Source organism: Camelus ferus, chromosome 16 (genome assembly GCF_009834535.1).
Source record: "Camelus ferus isolate YT-003-E chromosome 16, BCGSAC_Cfer_1.0, whole genome shotgun sequence".
Classification (NCBI taxonomy): domain Eukaryota; kingdom Metazoa; phylum Chordata; class Mammalia; order Artiodactyla; family Camelidae; genus Camelus; species Camelus ferus.
Genome location: NC_045711.1, coordinates 24,645,408 through 24,661,742, shown reverse-complemented (window position 1 = coordinate 24,661,742; position 16,335 = coordinate 24,645,408). Strand labels below are relative to the sequence as shown.

General features: G+C 50.1%; 2 protein-coding genes across 2 annotated transcripts; both read right to left on the bottom strand.

Moving 5' to 3' along the window:
* Window positions 1-55: 55 nt before the first annotated feature.
* GALK1 (galactokinase 1) lies at window positions 56-5,238 on the bottom strand. The gene is made up of 8 exons (XM_032456827.1): window positions 5,012-5,238; window positions 4,077-4,266; window positions 3,503-3,622; window positions 3,167-3,302; window positions 2,865-3,046; window positions 553-703; window positions 302-464; window positions 56-204 (listed from the first exon to the last, which is right to left on the bottom strand). The coding sequence occupies exons 1-8, from the start codon at window positions 5,174-5,176 to the stop codon at window positions 133-135; spliced, it is 1,179 nt and encodes a 392-aa protein (XP_032312718.1). The 5' UTR covers window positions 5,177-5,238; the 3' UTR covers window positions 56-132.
* A 7,283-nt stretch (window positions 5,239-12,521) lies between these two features.
* LOC102513132 (histone H3.3A) lies at window positions 12,522-14,922 on the bottom strand. Its single transcript, XM_006176462.3, has 4 exons — window positions 14,769-14,922; window positions 14,165-14,302; window positions 13,888-14,041; window positions 12,522-13,799 (listed from the first exon to the last, which is right to left on the bottom strand). The coding sequence occupies exons 2-4, from the start codon at window positions 14,290-14,292 to the stop codon at window positions 13,671-13,673; spliced, it is 411 nt and encodes a 136-aa protein (XP_006176524.1). The 5' UTR covers window positions 14,293-14,302; window positions 14,769-14,922; the 3' UTR covers window positions 12,522-13,670.
* Between the last annotated feature and the right edge of the window lie 1,413 nt (window positions 14,923-16,335).

Below are 16,335 nucleotides of genomic sequence, written 5' to 3'. Positions count from 1 at the left end.
TTCTGACACCCACTTCTGATGCCAGCACACACCCACCTCCAGAGGCAGGCAGGTATCATAGTCAGAGGTACAAGTTTATTGAACACCCAGACTGAAGGGCAGGCCTGCTGTGTGCTGTCCTGGGCAAGGGCCTCACAAGCGCAGAGCCTTGGCGCCATCAGCAGCCTGGGAGAGGTAGAAGGTGGCAGTACCGCTGTACTGCTCCTGTGGGAAGGAGGGAGGGATGGGGTGGGATCCAAGCACAGCAGGGTCCTAGGAACCCATCTCTCCCCCACAACCCCCACCTCCGGCACCTGCCCACCTGGATGTGCCGCATCACCGCGGAAGCAGCAGAGGCCTCCAGCAGGGTCACCGTGCAGCCACCGAAGCCACCACCCGTCATGCGGCTGCCATAAACCCCGGGTGCAGACAGCGCAGCCTCTACCAGCTGATCCAGCTCAGAGCAGCTCACCTCATAGTCGTCCCTGCAGAGGAAGTTGGGGGCCTTGAACCGGCCCCATCCAGCACAGGGGACACAGCTTGTGCTGGGCACACCGGAGGAGGGGGTCTCACCTGAGCGAGTGGTGACTCTCCACCATGAGGCGGCCGAAGGCCCTGTAGTCCCCACGGCTCAGGGCGGCCGCTGCCTGGGCCGTGCGCTGGATCTCACCCACCACGTGCCGTGCCCGCCGGAAGGCCTCCTTGCTCATCAGCTCTCTGCCAGCTGAGGGGGAAAAGGGGTCAGGAGATCCACTGAGTGGGACACAATGCTGTCTTCAAGAGGCCAAGACAGCACAGGAGGGAAGAAAAGTTCTGCTGGGGTTTATGCTGGAGTAACAGTGGAGCCTCTGAGGGCCAGGGCTCCACCCCAGGTGTGTCCAGGGCATGCCAGGGACCCAGTGGGCTATCCCACCGGCTAACGCTGAAGAGGGCAGAGCAAGAGCAAGCTGAGTCACTAACGACAGCCCTGAGCCCCAGGGACTTTGAAACTTAATGCCGGGTGCCAGAGAGGTATGGGAGCAGGGGAGGGACGGAGCTGAGCTCTAGCTGACAAGTGACTGCCTTGAGCAGCAGGCCATGCTGGGAGAAGCGGGTGCCAGGAGCCCAGCCGGCGGCTACTAAACAGTCAGAGCCCACGAGGGGCCTGATGGGGGAGGAATGAAAGGAGGGGAAAGAGACCAGAGGCAAGGGTAGGAAATGGAACAGAGAACTCAGGTGACTCTGAAGTTTCAACAGGAGTGACAAGGGTGAGGAAGTAACAGACAAGGGGAAGAAGGGTGCCGAGGTCCATCGGGGGTCAGGAGAAGGCTCCAGGAAATAGGGGGCTACAGGCTCCCGTCTGAGAACTCAGTGGGGTAGTGGCGGTCGGCACTAAGCACTGGGGACAGCCTGGGGCAGGCAAGGGCCGAGAAACAGGATGATGAACAAGGGGGAGGGGAGGGTTCCGTGGGGAACCCCTGGGAGAGCTGTCATAGTAGATGGGCAGGCAGATTCAGAGGGTTAAGAAATGAGTAGGGGGAGGGTATAGCTGAGTGGCAGAGCGGATGCTTAGCATGAATGAGGTCCTGGGTTCAACTCTTAGTATTGCGAATAAAAAAAAAGATATGAGTAGAGATGAGAAACTGGGAGCCATGAGCATTAGGGATTATTCCAAGAGGGTTGGCAATGGGAAGGAGACTCCATTTTAGGAGGTAAGAAAACCAGGCCTGTTTCAAAGCAGAAGGGGAGGAGCCAGGCAGAGAACAGGAAGGAAAGTGCGGGAGAGTGGGTGGGGGTGGCTAGAGCAGGACTAGAAGTCAAGAGTCCCTGAGGTACAGGGAGGCCCCCAGGAGTGGGACAGAAGGACTGAGGTGGGGAGGAGGGACAGCAAAAGTGCTCAAGTGTGAAAACCTCAGCCAAGGTCACCTGCACAGGGCAGGTCTGAAGGTGATGGTTCACCAAAAAGGACAAGACAGTCCCTGAAATGGGCACCTGCACACTGCCCGGGAGGGCACGGCTGCAGCAGCGCAGCCCCACAGTTAAGAGTACTCCTCTGCCTGTGTTCAAGTCTCAGCACTGCCACTTACTGGACATTCCCCATCAAGAAAATGGGAATAGTAATAATAATATCTGCTCTACAGAGTTATAAGAGAATTAAATGAGTTGATATTTATATGACCTTTAAACTGTTAAACTACCTTCCAGGCCATGTGTATCAAGATACTTCAAAATACATGTTATCTTTTAACTCTGTGCTTCTACTCCTAAGAAAATGCAGAGAAAGACATGTATAAAAACACCCATCACAATAAAAAAAGAGAGAAAACAAAAAAATTCATCACAGTGTTAGGTGTGATTATCAAAAATGGTTAAGTAAATCACAGTGCATGTGTTTGCTGAAATGCTACGTAGCTTTAAGAAGCCAGTCTCCAGAACTGTGAAAAAACTAATTTTTGCTGCTTAACAAAAAAAGTCATGCTGATGACAGGCATAGGAAAGGCATGATGACATGGCACAGGAAAGGTTCTGAGATAATGTTAAGAAAAGGGCAGGTGACAAAATTGTATATACTCAACTTTGAAAACACAGACGTAGAAAAACATGGAAGGACATAAGCTACAATGCTGGCAGTGGCTACCTCTGGGGAGTGCTCTTAGAGTTTGTTATTTTCCTTTTTGTACTTTTCTAGATTGTCCACGGTGGAAACTTAATTCTCATATTAGAAAAAGCGATATTGAGACTTCAAGCAGCTCTGGAGTAGCAGAGTCAGGGGGAGCAGGCAAAGCCTGGCAGAGGTCCCTGGAGGTGAGGGGTGTACAGCAGGGTTGAAGCCACACCAAGGCCCCGGCAGCCCCCGTGGGGTGCCCAGCCATCTCCTGGACAGCACGCACTCAGCCAGCTCTCACCCTCCAGCTCCTCCAGCTGCACCTCCCGAAGGCTCTCCTTGCCCAGCGCCCGGGCCACTTCCTCACACTGGCGTCGCCGCAGTGGGTATTCACTGGAGCCCAGTGAGTGGCGGACATTGGAGTTGGTGATGAGCACAGCCAGCTTGGGGTCCGACAGCGGCACCAGGCTTGTCTCCAGGGACCTGGGATGGAGATGGGGGAGATGACAAGGCTAAGCACCTGCTTGCCGCGCCAGGCAGGGGGCATGCTTCAGCCAGGAGCTCCTGATTCCAAGGTGGGAGGATACGAAGGGAACCCCTGACCTGCAGTCAATGAGCAGCGCGTGGCCTTTCTGCCCCAGCAGTGCGATGAGCTGGTCCATGATGCCACAGGGCACCCCTGCGAAGCTGTGCTCGGCCCGCTGACACACCTGGGCCCGGGCAGCTATTGCCCCCGAGTCTGCAGCACAGGGTGAGGTGGGAGGCTAGGGCCCAAGATGGGGCAGTAGGGGTAGGCTGGTGGGAGCAGCATTAGCTCCAACGACCCTCCAGGGAGATTCCCCACCCACCCCCGGAAGCCACAGTAGAGGGAGGAAGCTCTGATCACAAAGAGACCTCAGGGAAGGAGGGCTGGGTTAGGGGCCAGGGTCTAGGAGGTACCTGGGCAGAGCTGCTGCAGGAAGGTATACGTGGCCACTTCCAGGGATGCTGAGCTGGACAGCCCACCCCCCAGGGGCACTGAGCTGACCACCACTGCACTGAAGCCAGGGAGGGGGGCAGCTGCAGGGGAAAGAATGATGGTAAGATGGATCATCTGGGAGCATGAGCGCAGGAAGGGTATGTGTTCTGCTATGAAGGGAGACAGCTGCCTGGCAGCTCCTTGCACAGGAGTTTCAATTGTCAGAGGCCACCAACCTACTAGGTCAAGGGGTCTACCGCCCTCCATCCTCCTACCAAGATTCCTGGGACACAGTCTCCTAGCTGTCCTCCTGGTTTAGGGCCCTGGGGGTCAGCAGGCTGGGGCTCAAATCCCGGCTCCTCCAATCATGTAATGGGCAACCCAAGGAAGGTTCTAGAACCTCTCGGGGCATCAGTTTTCTCACCTGTAGAACAAGGATGCTCCACCCTGCATGGCTACCCTACAGTGGATCAGATGAGCTAATGAGCTTTGTGGCTGAGAAAGCCTGGTACTCCTGGTACTAGGGCGAACTTGACCCAGGCCTGGGCCCCATACCTGGGTAGTGCTGAATCACCCCCTTGACATAGTTGACCCAGTGGGGGGTCCCTGGCTCCAGTGGCCGCTGGGTTGTGGGCAGTGGAAACTGCAACCGCCGAGGCTCATCGGCATCCTCAGAGGTGGTAAGGAGGGAGACAAGCCCATCCGCCCGGGGGCTGCCCACCAGCACGGTCACAAGCTCCAGAGCCTGGCAGGAGAAACATAAAGTCTGCAAAACTTCCAATACCAAGGTTCTGAGGGATGGCAGGCCTCAGAGACAAGGAGGTAGCCTCCAGGAAATGGGGAGTGTCTCAGGGAAGAGCCTCAGGGCTCATCTGGCCTTAAGGGCTTTGGGTCCTGCCCCCACGGGTCTTCAGGGGCAGGGCTAGTGCAGCAGGAGTGCAGATTTGGACTCTGCCCTGACCACGAGCTCCCGACTGTGGGGCGAGGGGGAGAGAGGGCTCAGTAGGAAAACAGAATCAAAGGAGCTCGTCTGATGCCTTCTCATTACGGTGTGACCTCAGAGGGACCGTATTCACTCGCAAGCCAAGCTTCAAGGTTGGATGGAAAGAGCCTCAGGCTGAGGGAGCCACACAGAGAACCAGCTGTGTGACCCTGAACAGATCACTAGCCCTCTCTGAGCCTTAATCCCCTCCTCTGGAAATTTAAAAGGGCTGGACCAGGAGGCTTAGGGCTACTTCGCCCCGGTCTACGTTTGGGCCACCTTCCGCATTCCTCCACAATCTGAGGTGACTCGCAGGGCAATGGCAAGGTTCAGGGGTCCACAGCCTACTTCCTCGCGGATTCCCGGAGTCCTCCCTTCCAACGTGGGAAATGCCCAGTCCTAGGGTCTCTCCCACGTGCTCGCCCCCAAGCCCAGCGAGGGTAAAAGTTCGGCGCGGCCCGCCCAACAGTGCACGCGGGGAGATGGCGCCTCCCGCCCAGCCCCTCACCATGGGCAGCACCAGGCCCTGGTTGTAGTCCGTGTGCTCCCCGATGAGGTTGACGCGGCCCGGTGCCGACACGGCCAGCTTGGGCTCGGCCCCGAACTCCTCCAGGAAGGCTCTTCGAGCCTTGGCCAGCAGCTCCTCAGCCCGGGGCTGTTCCGAAGCGGCCATGACGCTCACCCTGCGGCTCCGCCGGGCGCAGACGGGTCGGCGCGGGATGCTGGGGGCGGGGCCGCGCGGCGTCGGCTCACATAGCTGCACGCGCAGCCCCCGCCCCGGCCGCGCTGGCCCCGCCCCGGACGACGCTCTCGGCCCAATCCCCGAGCTGCGCGCGCGGGGCGGGCTCCGGCGGGCTTTGGGAAAGACGGCTGGGCGCCCACCGGGCTGTGTGTCCCTGCGTGGTATTGGCCCGGACTGTAAGATCTGCTGCCTTCCTTGACCCTCATGCCCCTCTCTGTGCCCACACCCACCAACCCAGCCATCTACTCACAGCCAGAGCAGTAGAGCGGGCATCCAGCACACCTGGGTTTCCCAAAGGGATCTCCTGTGTCCTGAAGTCCTGTATGATCAGAGATCACCAGCCCCTGATCTTGGATCTCTCAGTGGGTGACCTGGCACTCAGTATAAATAGAGATAAGGAAAACCAAGTTTGGTGGTGACCAAGGAGTCACTTTCCTTAGGCTTTTCTAGAGTGGACCCACTGTCCCAGATCCTGGCAATGAAGTGAAGGAGGGTGACAATGGACAGCAGTGGGTCCAGCCCCTCCTGGGAGGATCTCCTGCAGCTGCCAAGGTGCCTTCTCAGCCCAGAGCCTTTGTCCCAGATTCTGGTGTCCAGAGTCTGACACCAGCCACTTCCTCTCTCACCAGCCTGCATCCTAAACCTTCAACTCCTGCCTGGATTCCTGTTCACAGTTGGTCACCCCATATGAAACCTTGGAGCAGAAAGGCTGAAATGTAAGCAGACTATCTGGGATTTAGAGTGAAGGCTTTGTCGAGGTTTGTGGCCACAGCTGTAGCTTGAGGTCTGCTCAGGGGTTTGCCCCAAGAGTGGAGAACTGCAATCAAGTTACCTCTGAAAACTCCTAGAAGTAAACATAGGGGTGTGCCTCTGTGACCTTGTACTTCATCAAAATAAAATACTTTTGTGCACCTAAGGACACCATCAAGGTGAAAAGACAAGCCACAGAATGGAAGAAAATATTTGCAAAATCATATATTTAAGGAACTTGTGTCAAGGATGTATGAAGAACTCTTACAACCCAACAGTAAAAAAAAAATTTTAAATGGGCAAAAAAAAAAAAAAGAGAGAGACTAAGTCTGAGGACTGGGGATCAATAAAGAAAAGGTTTAAAAGCTTGAAAAAAAATAGGCAAAAGATTTGAACAGACTTTTTTTCCAAAGAAGATGTACAAATTGCCAATAAGCACATGAAAAGATGCTCAGCATCATTAGTCATTAGCAGTATGCAAATCAAAATCACAGTGAGATACTACTTCACACCCACTGGGATGGTTCAAAAAAAACCAAAACAGAAAATAAGTGTTGGTGAAGATGCAATGAAGTCAGAACCCTCATCTACTTCTGGTGGGAATGTAAAACAATTAAGCAGTTCCACAAAATGCTAACCATAGAGTTATCATAGGATCCAGCAATTTCACTCTAAATATACACTCACGAGAATTGAAAAGATATGTCCACACAAAAACTTGTATATTAATATTCATAGCAGCACTATTTGCATTAGCCAAAAGGTGGAAACAACCCAAAGGGATAAATGGACAAACAAAATGTGGCTTATACAGTGGAATATTATTCAGCCATAAAGAGAATGATAGTGATACCTGCTACAACATGGATGAGCCTTGAAAACATTACGGTAAATGAAAGAAGGCAGTTACAAAAGACTACAAATTGTATGATTCCATCCATATGAAATGTCCACAATAGGCAAATCTATACAGACAGAAAGTAGATTAGTGGTTACTTGGGACTGAGGGAAATGATAGCTGAGTACCAAGTTCTCTTTGTGGTGATGAAAATATTCTAAATAAACATATATGTGAATATACTAAAACCACTGAATTGTACACTTTAAATGGGTGAATTGTGTGGTATGTGTATTATGTCTCAATAAGCTTTTTTTTTTTTTTTAAACTGGGAATGAAAACAATTCCAGATTTCATTGATGGACTGCTCCTTTTGATCTTTTTCTTTTTTTTTTTTTAATTTTTTCTTGGAGGGGAGACAATTAGGCTTATTTATTTTTGATGGAGATATTGGGGATTGAATTGAGGACCTTGTGCTTGCTAGGCATGCACTCTACCACTGAGCTGTACCCTCCCCCCCTGCTCCTTTTGAGCATTCCTCAGGACAAAACAATGAGCGGCCCTTGGGGCTGGCTGAAATGGAATTAAACTCACAAACCATGCCTCCCCATGAGGTAGTGATGTGGGAAGCATCCCTTGCTCTGAGAATCCTTTACCCTCCTCAGCCTTGGTGTCCAGCAGCCCTGAGCCCAAATCTCTGCCCCTACTATTGTGTGAGCTCAGTCAGATGATTAGACCTCTCTGTGCCTCAGTTTCTCATCTGTAAAATGAGGCTAGTGTTTCCTTCCCAACAGACTATTATAAAAGGAACCAAATGAGGTAATCTTCAGAGTGCTCAGCCCAGCCCTGGCACTCAGTAAGCACAGAATAAATATTTGCTATTACTATCAATCATTCATTAATACAACAAACATTACCGGACTCTCCTGCAGGCAACTGGCCAGAGAAAAGCCTCGGGCTTTCAAGCTTTGATTGGGAGGCAGTCATGATCTGACTCCCCATCCCCGACTGAGATAAATGCTATGATAGTGTAATAGTAAAGAGCTTTCAGAATAAGATTAAAGAGGAGGAATTCTGACCACTGGGCAGCCCACGCCCTTGTGTTTTATTTCCATTGTTTTATTTTGATTGAAAATACTGGTTTTGACCATCCCTTTGACCTGTCTTTATGCTTTGTATTGTTTCCGTTGTTCTCTGAGAAACTTAATTTGACCCAAGAACAAATGCTCCTGTTCGTTCACCCGGACTCTGAAACATTGATTGCACTTGGGAGACCTGTTTACTCTCAGTGTTTGAATCTCATTTAGCATGTTACATGAAATTTGTTGGAAAGGAAGTCTGTCTGTGACTTTTGACCCTGCCTCCCATTTCCTGGCCAGATGTCACAAGATTAGGGGGAAGGTGGCACCTTAAAGGGGACACTGCCACCCAAGGTCTGTCCTCTGCTTTGCTGCCCAAAATACTTGTATCAGAGTAGCCAGAGCCAAGTCTCACACAGGACTGAGTTGTCATGATAGAATTCCCGGTAATATCCACCCCCAGGGATAAATGTCCAGTGGCAAGAATACTACCTGTGCCAGCTGAGTGCCCGGTGACCCAGGCAAGCCTAGAAGTCACGAAGGCATGTTTGTCCAGGCCATGGCAAGACCTGGCCCACCACTGAGGACAGGTGTTCCAGAGGCGCCTCTTCTCTTCCAGACTCCACAGCTGTCTCCCTGCCCAGTTCTTAGCCCTTGGGCTGTCCCTGCTAGACCCGGGCTTTCTTCACAGGATGAAGGTCTGTGTGCTTCACGCAGCTCTGGCACCTCCACTGCAGATGGACTTGGTCCCACACCTCCCAGGCTAATATCTACAGACACAGTGTCTGACAATGATTGCTCTCAGCAGATGGCCCAACCTCTCCCGCATCCTGAGAGGATCTTTTTGTTGTCCCAGAGAGTTAGCCTATCTCCTGATTTGGGCCCTCTTGGCCTTTCTGTAACATTGCTGATAATAGCTTCTGTAATACTGATAATACTAGTATTGAGGTTGTGGGCAGCCCTGGGATCAGAGCTGAGATGCGGCCCGTAGGGCAGTACTGCCTGCTTACTATCAGTGCCTATTCTGATTGGTCACTGCTCTTCACTTCTGTTGTCAAATATTTTTAAAGGCACCAGACATTGCACAGATTGTTTCATTAAATCCTTATAAGCCTATCGGGTAGGTACTGGTTTTATTCCCATTTTACAGATGAGGAAAAGCAGCACAGATGGTTTAGGGAACTCATCCAAGTAGGACAGCTGGGCCTTGAACCTGGGTTTGTCTAACCCTGAGCCTGTTCTCTTAGCAACCACCCGAGGAGCACCCTGACCTGCTTCAGCCTCTAGTCTGCCAGCCTCGGCTTACTAAAGTATTAAGATCCAAAGCTCAGCCTCTGAGTAGGGAACAGGAGGGGCAGCTGCTCTCCTAGACCCCTGGAGCCCCAGTTCCTACCTGGAATGCTCCCAATTTGGAAGCCAGGCTAGTAACCAATGCTCTTGGGAACCTGACTGACTCTTTGCCACTTGTGCTGGGAGCAGATCCAGCCAGCTGTGCTGTGGGGCTGCCAGGGCCATTTGGGTTGGCCAGCAAACACTGCCTGGAGTCTCTGCTGTGGGCCAGGCACAACTCCAGAGGTAGACTGAGGCCCTGCCTTCGGAGCGCCAGGAGCTTCTTGTCCCTGCTAAGAGGGGCCAGCTGTAGGCCTTGTCTTTATTTGGTACCCCCACTGTGTCCCTGAAGTTCCTGCCCTGTAGGCTGACCACCACCCTGTTGATGGCCAGGCAGGGAGCAAATCCAGACTCAGGAATGCAGCTGCGGCTCTATTCCTGCATCTCACACTAGGCACTGCAGCTGGCCCAGGCCTCCAGGTCACTGGGGATGGGCAGGAGACTGGCCAAAGGCAGGGCACTGGGGAGGGAGAAGCCCTTAGGCTGCAGCAGGATCCTCAACTACATGATGCCTGGGCCTTGGACCCAACCCTATCCTGTCCCCTTGACTCAGTGCTAGGCAGTGAAGAGCTTATAGGAAAGGTCCCGGGGCCCAGTATGTCCAACAGAGGGCATGGGAAGGGAGTGGAGGTTAATGGAGACTGAGCACCTCCGTGGGGACGTGTGCAGTCCCTCACACACCCCTCAGCGAAAGGCAGCTCGTCCTAAGCCTGCAGCCCACCAGCCTCCCTTTCCCAGAGGCCTTCTTGTCGCTGGTACCGATGAGTCCCAAGATGGCCTTTTTCCCATTCAGCCCACTCTCCCTTCCACTGTCTAGTCCGAGAACCACAGCTTCCTGAAAGGGAGCTGGAAGCTTCCAGAGAGAGGACCCCAGACTCTGACTGCCCAACCACACCCTTCTGTGCTCTTTTCCAGGTTACACGTGGCCTTAGAGCCCCTCCAGCAGCCTCACTTAAGCCCCTCCGCTTGCTTCTCACTGAAGCTGAGATGACAGCAGAACCTCTTAGCTTCTTCCATGAGAAGGGCAATGGGGCAGGGGAATAGGGGTAGAGGGTCCTCTCACTGAGCCTTGCTCATTTCCCAGGCCTGCTGACAAAGGGGTCAGGGAGCCGAAAGTTCAGCCACCTGGCCCGAGAAGGTCATCAGCCTTTTCCCTGGGGGTGCTGTAGGATTTGGGTTAGCAACCTGTGCAAGTGCCTGCTCCTCCTTCCTTCCTTCCTCAAGCTTTGCCCTCAGGAAGGTAGCTGGAAGCCTGGCTGCTTGTGCTGAAGTTGCTGGCCAGAAGCCAGGCCCAGCAGGATGGAGCTGTTGAGGCTGGTGACATCCCTGAGGAATACCTCGAGGAAGATGAGACCACCACTGGGGTGAGGGAAAGAGGAGGCTGTTGAGCTCAGGGAAGGCGCCCCCAGCTCAGCTGAGCTCTCCTATCAGTGCCTGGGGTGGGGCTGACGGAAGTGCACTGTGATTACCTGGATGAGCTGATTGTTAAGTGCTCCCAACCCAAGGGATGGAGACATAGGGGTGGGGACAGGATGTCCAGGGTGGGGGCTCACAGTTCTGGTACCCAGTGGACCACAGTGGCAGAAGGGTGCGATGAAAACTACACCGCATCTTTCTCTGTGGCAGGCTAGGCTGACCGTGGGCCTGAAGCGTGGATCCCTGGCCTGCTGCCACCGCTCCCACCACAGGCTTCCTTTCCTGCAGAAACTTAAGACCAAGCCCAGGGGATTCCTGCTGACCGTGTGGCAGACTAGACTGTGTCCATCCCCTGCTGCCCTACCTGAAGGTGATCCAGAAGGGGTCTGCTTTCCACCTGCTGCAGTCTCCAGCCTCAACACCTGACACTAGGCAAGCAGTTGCTTGCAGGGAGCCAGGCAGGGGGAGCCCCAGTGGAGACCTGAGGAATGCACTCCCCCAACCCCAGCCGAGTCATAAGGCAAGACTTTCCTGACATTTCCCCATAGAAAATTTAATGAAAAATACGTTATCATCATTATTAAATGATATTATCAAATGAAGACCATTAACAAGAAAGTCTAAACTTCAAAGACTTTATTTGTCTCATCCATCAAGGGCTCGGACCTCCATCAGCTCCAACTTTCGCTTTTCTCCTTACAGTCTCACCACCTACACCAACACATATATGGACAGTTTCCTAAACTAAAAAATACTTCTGCCTCCTGGGTTAAAAGTATGCTCGAAGTGTGGAAGCTCAAGTTGCAGTTTTTAAGCAGCAGATTCCAAGCTGCCCAATAAAATTCCTATATTGGGGAGGCTGACTGGGGAAAGTTGTTTAAGTGTCAGCCACTGGAATGATAACTGGAGACTCATCACCATAGCTGTTCCGCCACTTGTGCTCGGACACTGCCAGACTCCACAGCACATCACATTATTTCACGATCTAGGATTTCAATGTCCTTCACAAGCAGTGTGAGTAAACTGTCAGAACTGGGGACTGTTCCAGAGCTGGTTATGATGGACCTTGCAGAAAACCAGTTCATTATATTGTACTGGTTTCTACCTTTGACACCTCATAAAAGCTCATTAAGTTACCAAGATTCCCAAGCAGTTTCTAATTTACTTCTCAATAGTAAGCCCCTTGACCCTTATGTTTGAAACTAATCCAAATTAAAAAGTATTACAACATAAATGTCTTTCTACAGCTACTGACTTCACATCACACAGAACACTTTTGTCTGAAGATAGGTCTGATGATGGGTGTGGTTCCTGTGCCTTTGTCTTGCTAACATCACACACTATGCTTCACTGGTGGCCAACACTTGTGAAGAAAACTAGTTACATACTTAAAAAGTGGCTCAGACTAACAATGAATTCTACATCTGTGGGCTTGAGTTTAAACAACTTGCTGTATAGAGAGATCTATAAACGTGCCTCACAAACAAGGTCCGAAAACAGCTGGCAAGTATGAGTCTTAGAATTTCAAAAGAAATTTACTTTCCTTGGCCTACACTGCACCTTGAATAAAAGTATTTTTATTCGTGGACAGTATGGGGGAGTGAACCATACAATTGTCTTAAACCTACAATGCAAATATGGCAGTAATGACTTTTTCAGAGCAGAAGGCTGTTTACATGCTTTGTTATGTATTTTTGTAAATAAAAGTTTCCTTTGACTACCAAGCAAAATCTGAAATGAGCTAAACTCAAACTTCAAGAACCTAGATGATGAATATACTAAAGCTTTGCACACTCAATTTAGGTTTTTCACACTTAGTTGAATAAACAAGTTTATTTGTAAATTTAGTCAACACACATAATTGACCTAAAAACTTCAATAGAAGGATTAAAGTTTAAAACCACTTGGAAAGCCATCCCTATGAAGTGATTTTCCCAGGACCTTATACCAGATGACACTATCTTAACTGGCAGAGGTTCCATAAACTGGAGCTGTGTGTCCCTCCCCCACAGCAAGTTTACCCTAAGGGTTATAATACAAACTCCACAAGAAAAGAACTTCGGTATAATTTCCCTCCTAACAGAAAAAAACTCAACCTAGTTATGAAACCAATCACAACACAAAGCTGAACTACTGTATTAGTAACAGATGATGCTGGTGTGAATAACTCGTATTATATTCTAGAGCCCTTATAAATAAAATCCCCTGTTAGTGTTTGCATTATCAGCTAGAGGGTTAATTAACGTGGTAGAATGAGGACTTATGCAAGGTACAATGCGCAAAGCATTTTACTACTATGAAAACAAGTGCAGTCAAGTTAGGAGAAAACCAACTGGACTCTAATACACACATCTTAATGACAAGACTCCCCACCACATGTGAATGTAAAACATTTAATTTAAAAATGTTGACACTACAATATATAAAATAGCTATTATAAATGCACATAGTGTATTCTATAGCTGCCAGGTTTACTTTTTTTTTTTTTTTAAGGAAACTGTAAGTTACACTGTGGTTAAGACTTGTATCTTCACCCTTGAAAAAGCCCACATTCTATCACAGTGATGTATGGTCAGACTTAACAGCCCCAATTGTTAAACACTTGGATCAAGTCATAACCAGTTTTATTGCAAAAGGACCCTGTACACATTTATCAATTCTAGTACCTTAATAGCTACCCAACAAGTCATTAACATACAGAAACATGCATCATGAGAAGCAAGAAATATCACCCATCCCTTCTGCATATTAGCAACTTGTCACTCCTGAGCAACAGTGCTCACATCGCTGAGGTCTGTGAACAGTCACTTTTCGCATTCATCCTGAGTGAAAGATGGAATGACTTAAGTACAAATGCAACATATTATAAACAATTTCTTACAAAAAAAAGTCACAAATTAAACCAAAGTATTTTACAGAATTTACTACAAAACACCATAAAAACTGCCTTCACTTAAGCTCTCTCTCCCCGTATCCGACGAGCCAACTGGATGTCTTTGGGCATGATGGTGACTCTCTTAGCGTGGATGGCACACAGATTAGTATCTTCAAATAAACCCACCAGGTACGCTTCACTAGCCTCCTGTTGAGGACAAGAGCCACACTATTAAACTCTCTTTGGAGAACCACACACAAGCCCTCCACCCCTGCTACAGCCCTGGCTTCCTTACCTGGAGCGCACCAATGGCGGCACTCTGGAACCTCAAGTCAGTTTTGAAATCCTGGGCGATTTCCCTCACCAACCTCTGGAAAGGAAGCTTCCGGATCAGAAGCTCGGTCGATTTCTGGTAACGACGGATTTCTCGAAGCGCAACGGTCCCGGGCCTGGAGCGAGCAGGGAGCGAGGCGTAAAGGGACACCGGTTAACTGACATCGCCGAGCAAGCACTACGAAGCGTCCCGCTCGCAACGCGCCGCCGAGTCATTGTTTTCCTTCCGCACTGCCTACCTGTAGCGATGAGGCTTTTTCACCCCGCCGGTAGAGGGAGCGCTTTTTCTGGCAGCTTTAGTGGCCAGCTGTTTGCGGGGCGCTTTCCCACCCGTGGACTTACGAGCAGTCTGCTTGGTTCGGGCCATTTTCTTTTACCTGCATAAGACATCCGTGAGTCCCGGGCCGTGGGACTCGCCTCCCGGGGGTCAGACGGAGAGTATACAGGGGGACACCTGGCGTCCCTGTCCTACCGCGTCCTCGAGCCCCACCGCGGGCGGCAGACGGCCGAGGGCCGCCGCCCGCCTCCTCCCCCTCCCCTAATGACTCAGGCTGCGAGTAGCAGCAACCTCCCTAGGGGGGGGGGGCGCGGGGAGGAGTCACTTCCCTTCCTCGACGGGCGGAGGCCGGGCTGGCCGGAACCCCGCGTTGGGATCTCTGAATCACCAGCAGGGAAGAGGCGGAGACGCGGTTCCGGAACAAAGTCCCAGGGGAAAACCACCCGACCCCACAGCCGACGCGAGCGGCCAGAGCAGCCCGCACCAGCCGACACTCAGCTCTCAACTGCCGCGGCACCAAAGGCTGGCAGGACCCCAAGTCGCCCGGTAAATCCGAGGACGCTTACTCAATGCCGAAGTTTTAGGCCCCTTCTTCCGCCGCGCCGCTTCTACTGCCCAATGAAGAGCCGCAGTCGTTGAGCTAAGAAAAGCAGCTCCTCCAACGAACGACCAAACCGCTCTGCGCTCCAAGCCCCCCCGATGACTCCGTTTTTATACCCACGCTTCACGCTGCGTCTCTGCGTCATAGGGCCCTAATTTGCATACACCAACGACTTTTTCTATTGGCTGACGCTGTCGCAGACGCGCTGACATCCCCCGACACAAAGGCCGTGCTTCGGCCCCGTTCCCTGATTGGTGAATATCTAGACCACTGATTGGCTGTTAAAGTGGCCTAATGATTGGATGAATGCAGAAAGGAATGGACGAATCAGAGCTTAGCACTAAACGGCTCTTCTGATTGGATAAAATGGAGCTATGTTTGGATCCTTCCCTCGGTTCCAAAGCTCTACAATAGAAAGTCAATGCAAATGAATTGCACTGGTCTCTATCAGGACTTAAGAGTCGGGATTGGAAGGAGCCTAATCTTATTTGCATAAGGCTCAGACAATGCAGGAGGAGAGGTTACTTGAACGAATTTTTTGTAAATATTTTCCAGTGTAAAATGAAATATGTTCCCAGTGATTATTTACTTTTCATTAACATTTTGATCGTTAGATAGTAGTGAAAATGAGGAGAATTCAGTAAATCATGTTATTTTACCACGTATTTTATATATTAGGCATATACATTTTAACCAAAAAGCAGTTGCTTGTTTGGTGGGATGGGGAGGGGCACATAATAGATACAAAGAAACAAATGTCAATAAATGTTTTATAAGTACTATTTTGTGTATTCTTAGGACATCACAAAATACTTTGTGATTTCAATATGCTTAGAGTTACAAAGAAGTGACCTACTAAGTAACATATTTTTTAAATTATGTAATTCAACTGAAGGAAATGACTACAGCCAGAATGGGAATAGTCCTAAAACAATATTTGCATATCCGTAAGAGTAAATTAAACGTGTTCCCTCGTATTTAATGGTATGTATTACTTTTTTTTAATATATTACTTTTAAAGAAACATGACAGATGTATAAAAATGATAATCCTCACCTTTGCCTAAATAAATACCTTGGGTGGATTTCAATATTTAGTTATCCAGATGACTCAGTTACATAAAATATCAAAGCAGGCTTAAGGTTAAGACCAGCCAAACAAAGCTCAGAAAATTGAAATAGAGCCTTGGGCATTCTACTCCACAATTAACTCTTGGTTCGCCCAATATTTTAAATTATTAAAATAAAAAAGCCCCCAAACCAGATACATATAGATTTCAACCCAGAGAATTACTGTACATAAATACAAATACCTCAAAAATTTGCTCATGACACCAAAGGTGCTCCCTCATTGATCAACAGTGAGAAAAAAATGCACAATTTAAAAAAGCAGCTATAGCAAAAACACCTTTGGGTCAATCTCTGGTACCAAAATCGTGTCTTTATTTCAGTCCTCTCAGTTGTACCTCTAAACTTTAATGTGATAATTCGATCAACCATAATTTCTCTCTTCTGCTCAGTTTAGGGTAGGGG

Bases quoted from the DNA above. Each gene is read 5' to 3' on its own strand.
- GALK1 (XM_032456827.1), bottom strand. From the start codon at position 5,176: ATGGCCGCTTCGGAACAGCCCCGGGCTGAGGAGCTGCTGGCCAAGGCT. The intron at 3,047-3,166 runs GTCAGGGGTTCC...TCTCCATCCCAG, and splicing joins GCGCTGCTCATTGACTGCAG to GTCCCTGGAGACAAGCCTGG. The intron at 205-301 runs GTGGGCAGGTGC...TCCTTCCCACAG, and splicing joins CGGTGATGCGGCACATCCAG to GAGCAGTACAGCGGTACTGC.
- LOC102513132 (XM_006176462.3), bottom strand. From the start codon at position 14,292: ATGGCCCGAACCAAGCAGACTGCTCGTAAGTCCACGGGTGGGAAAGCG. The intron at 14,042-14,164 runs GTAGGCAGTGCG...TGCTCGCTCCAG, and splicing joins AAAAAGCCTCATCGCTACAG to GCCCGGGACCGTTGCGCTTC. The intron at 13,800-13,887 runs GTAAGGAAGCCA...TGTCCTCAACAG, and splicing joins CCGCCATTGGTGCGCTCCAG to GAGGCTAGTGAAGCGTACCT.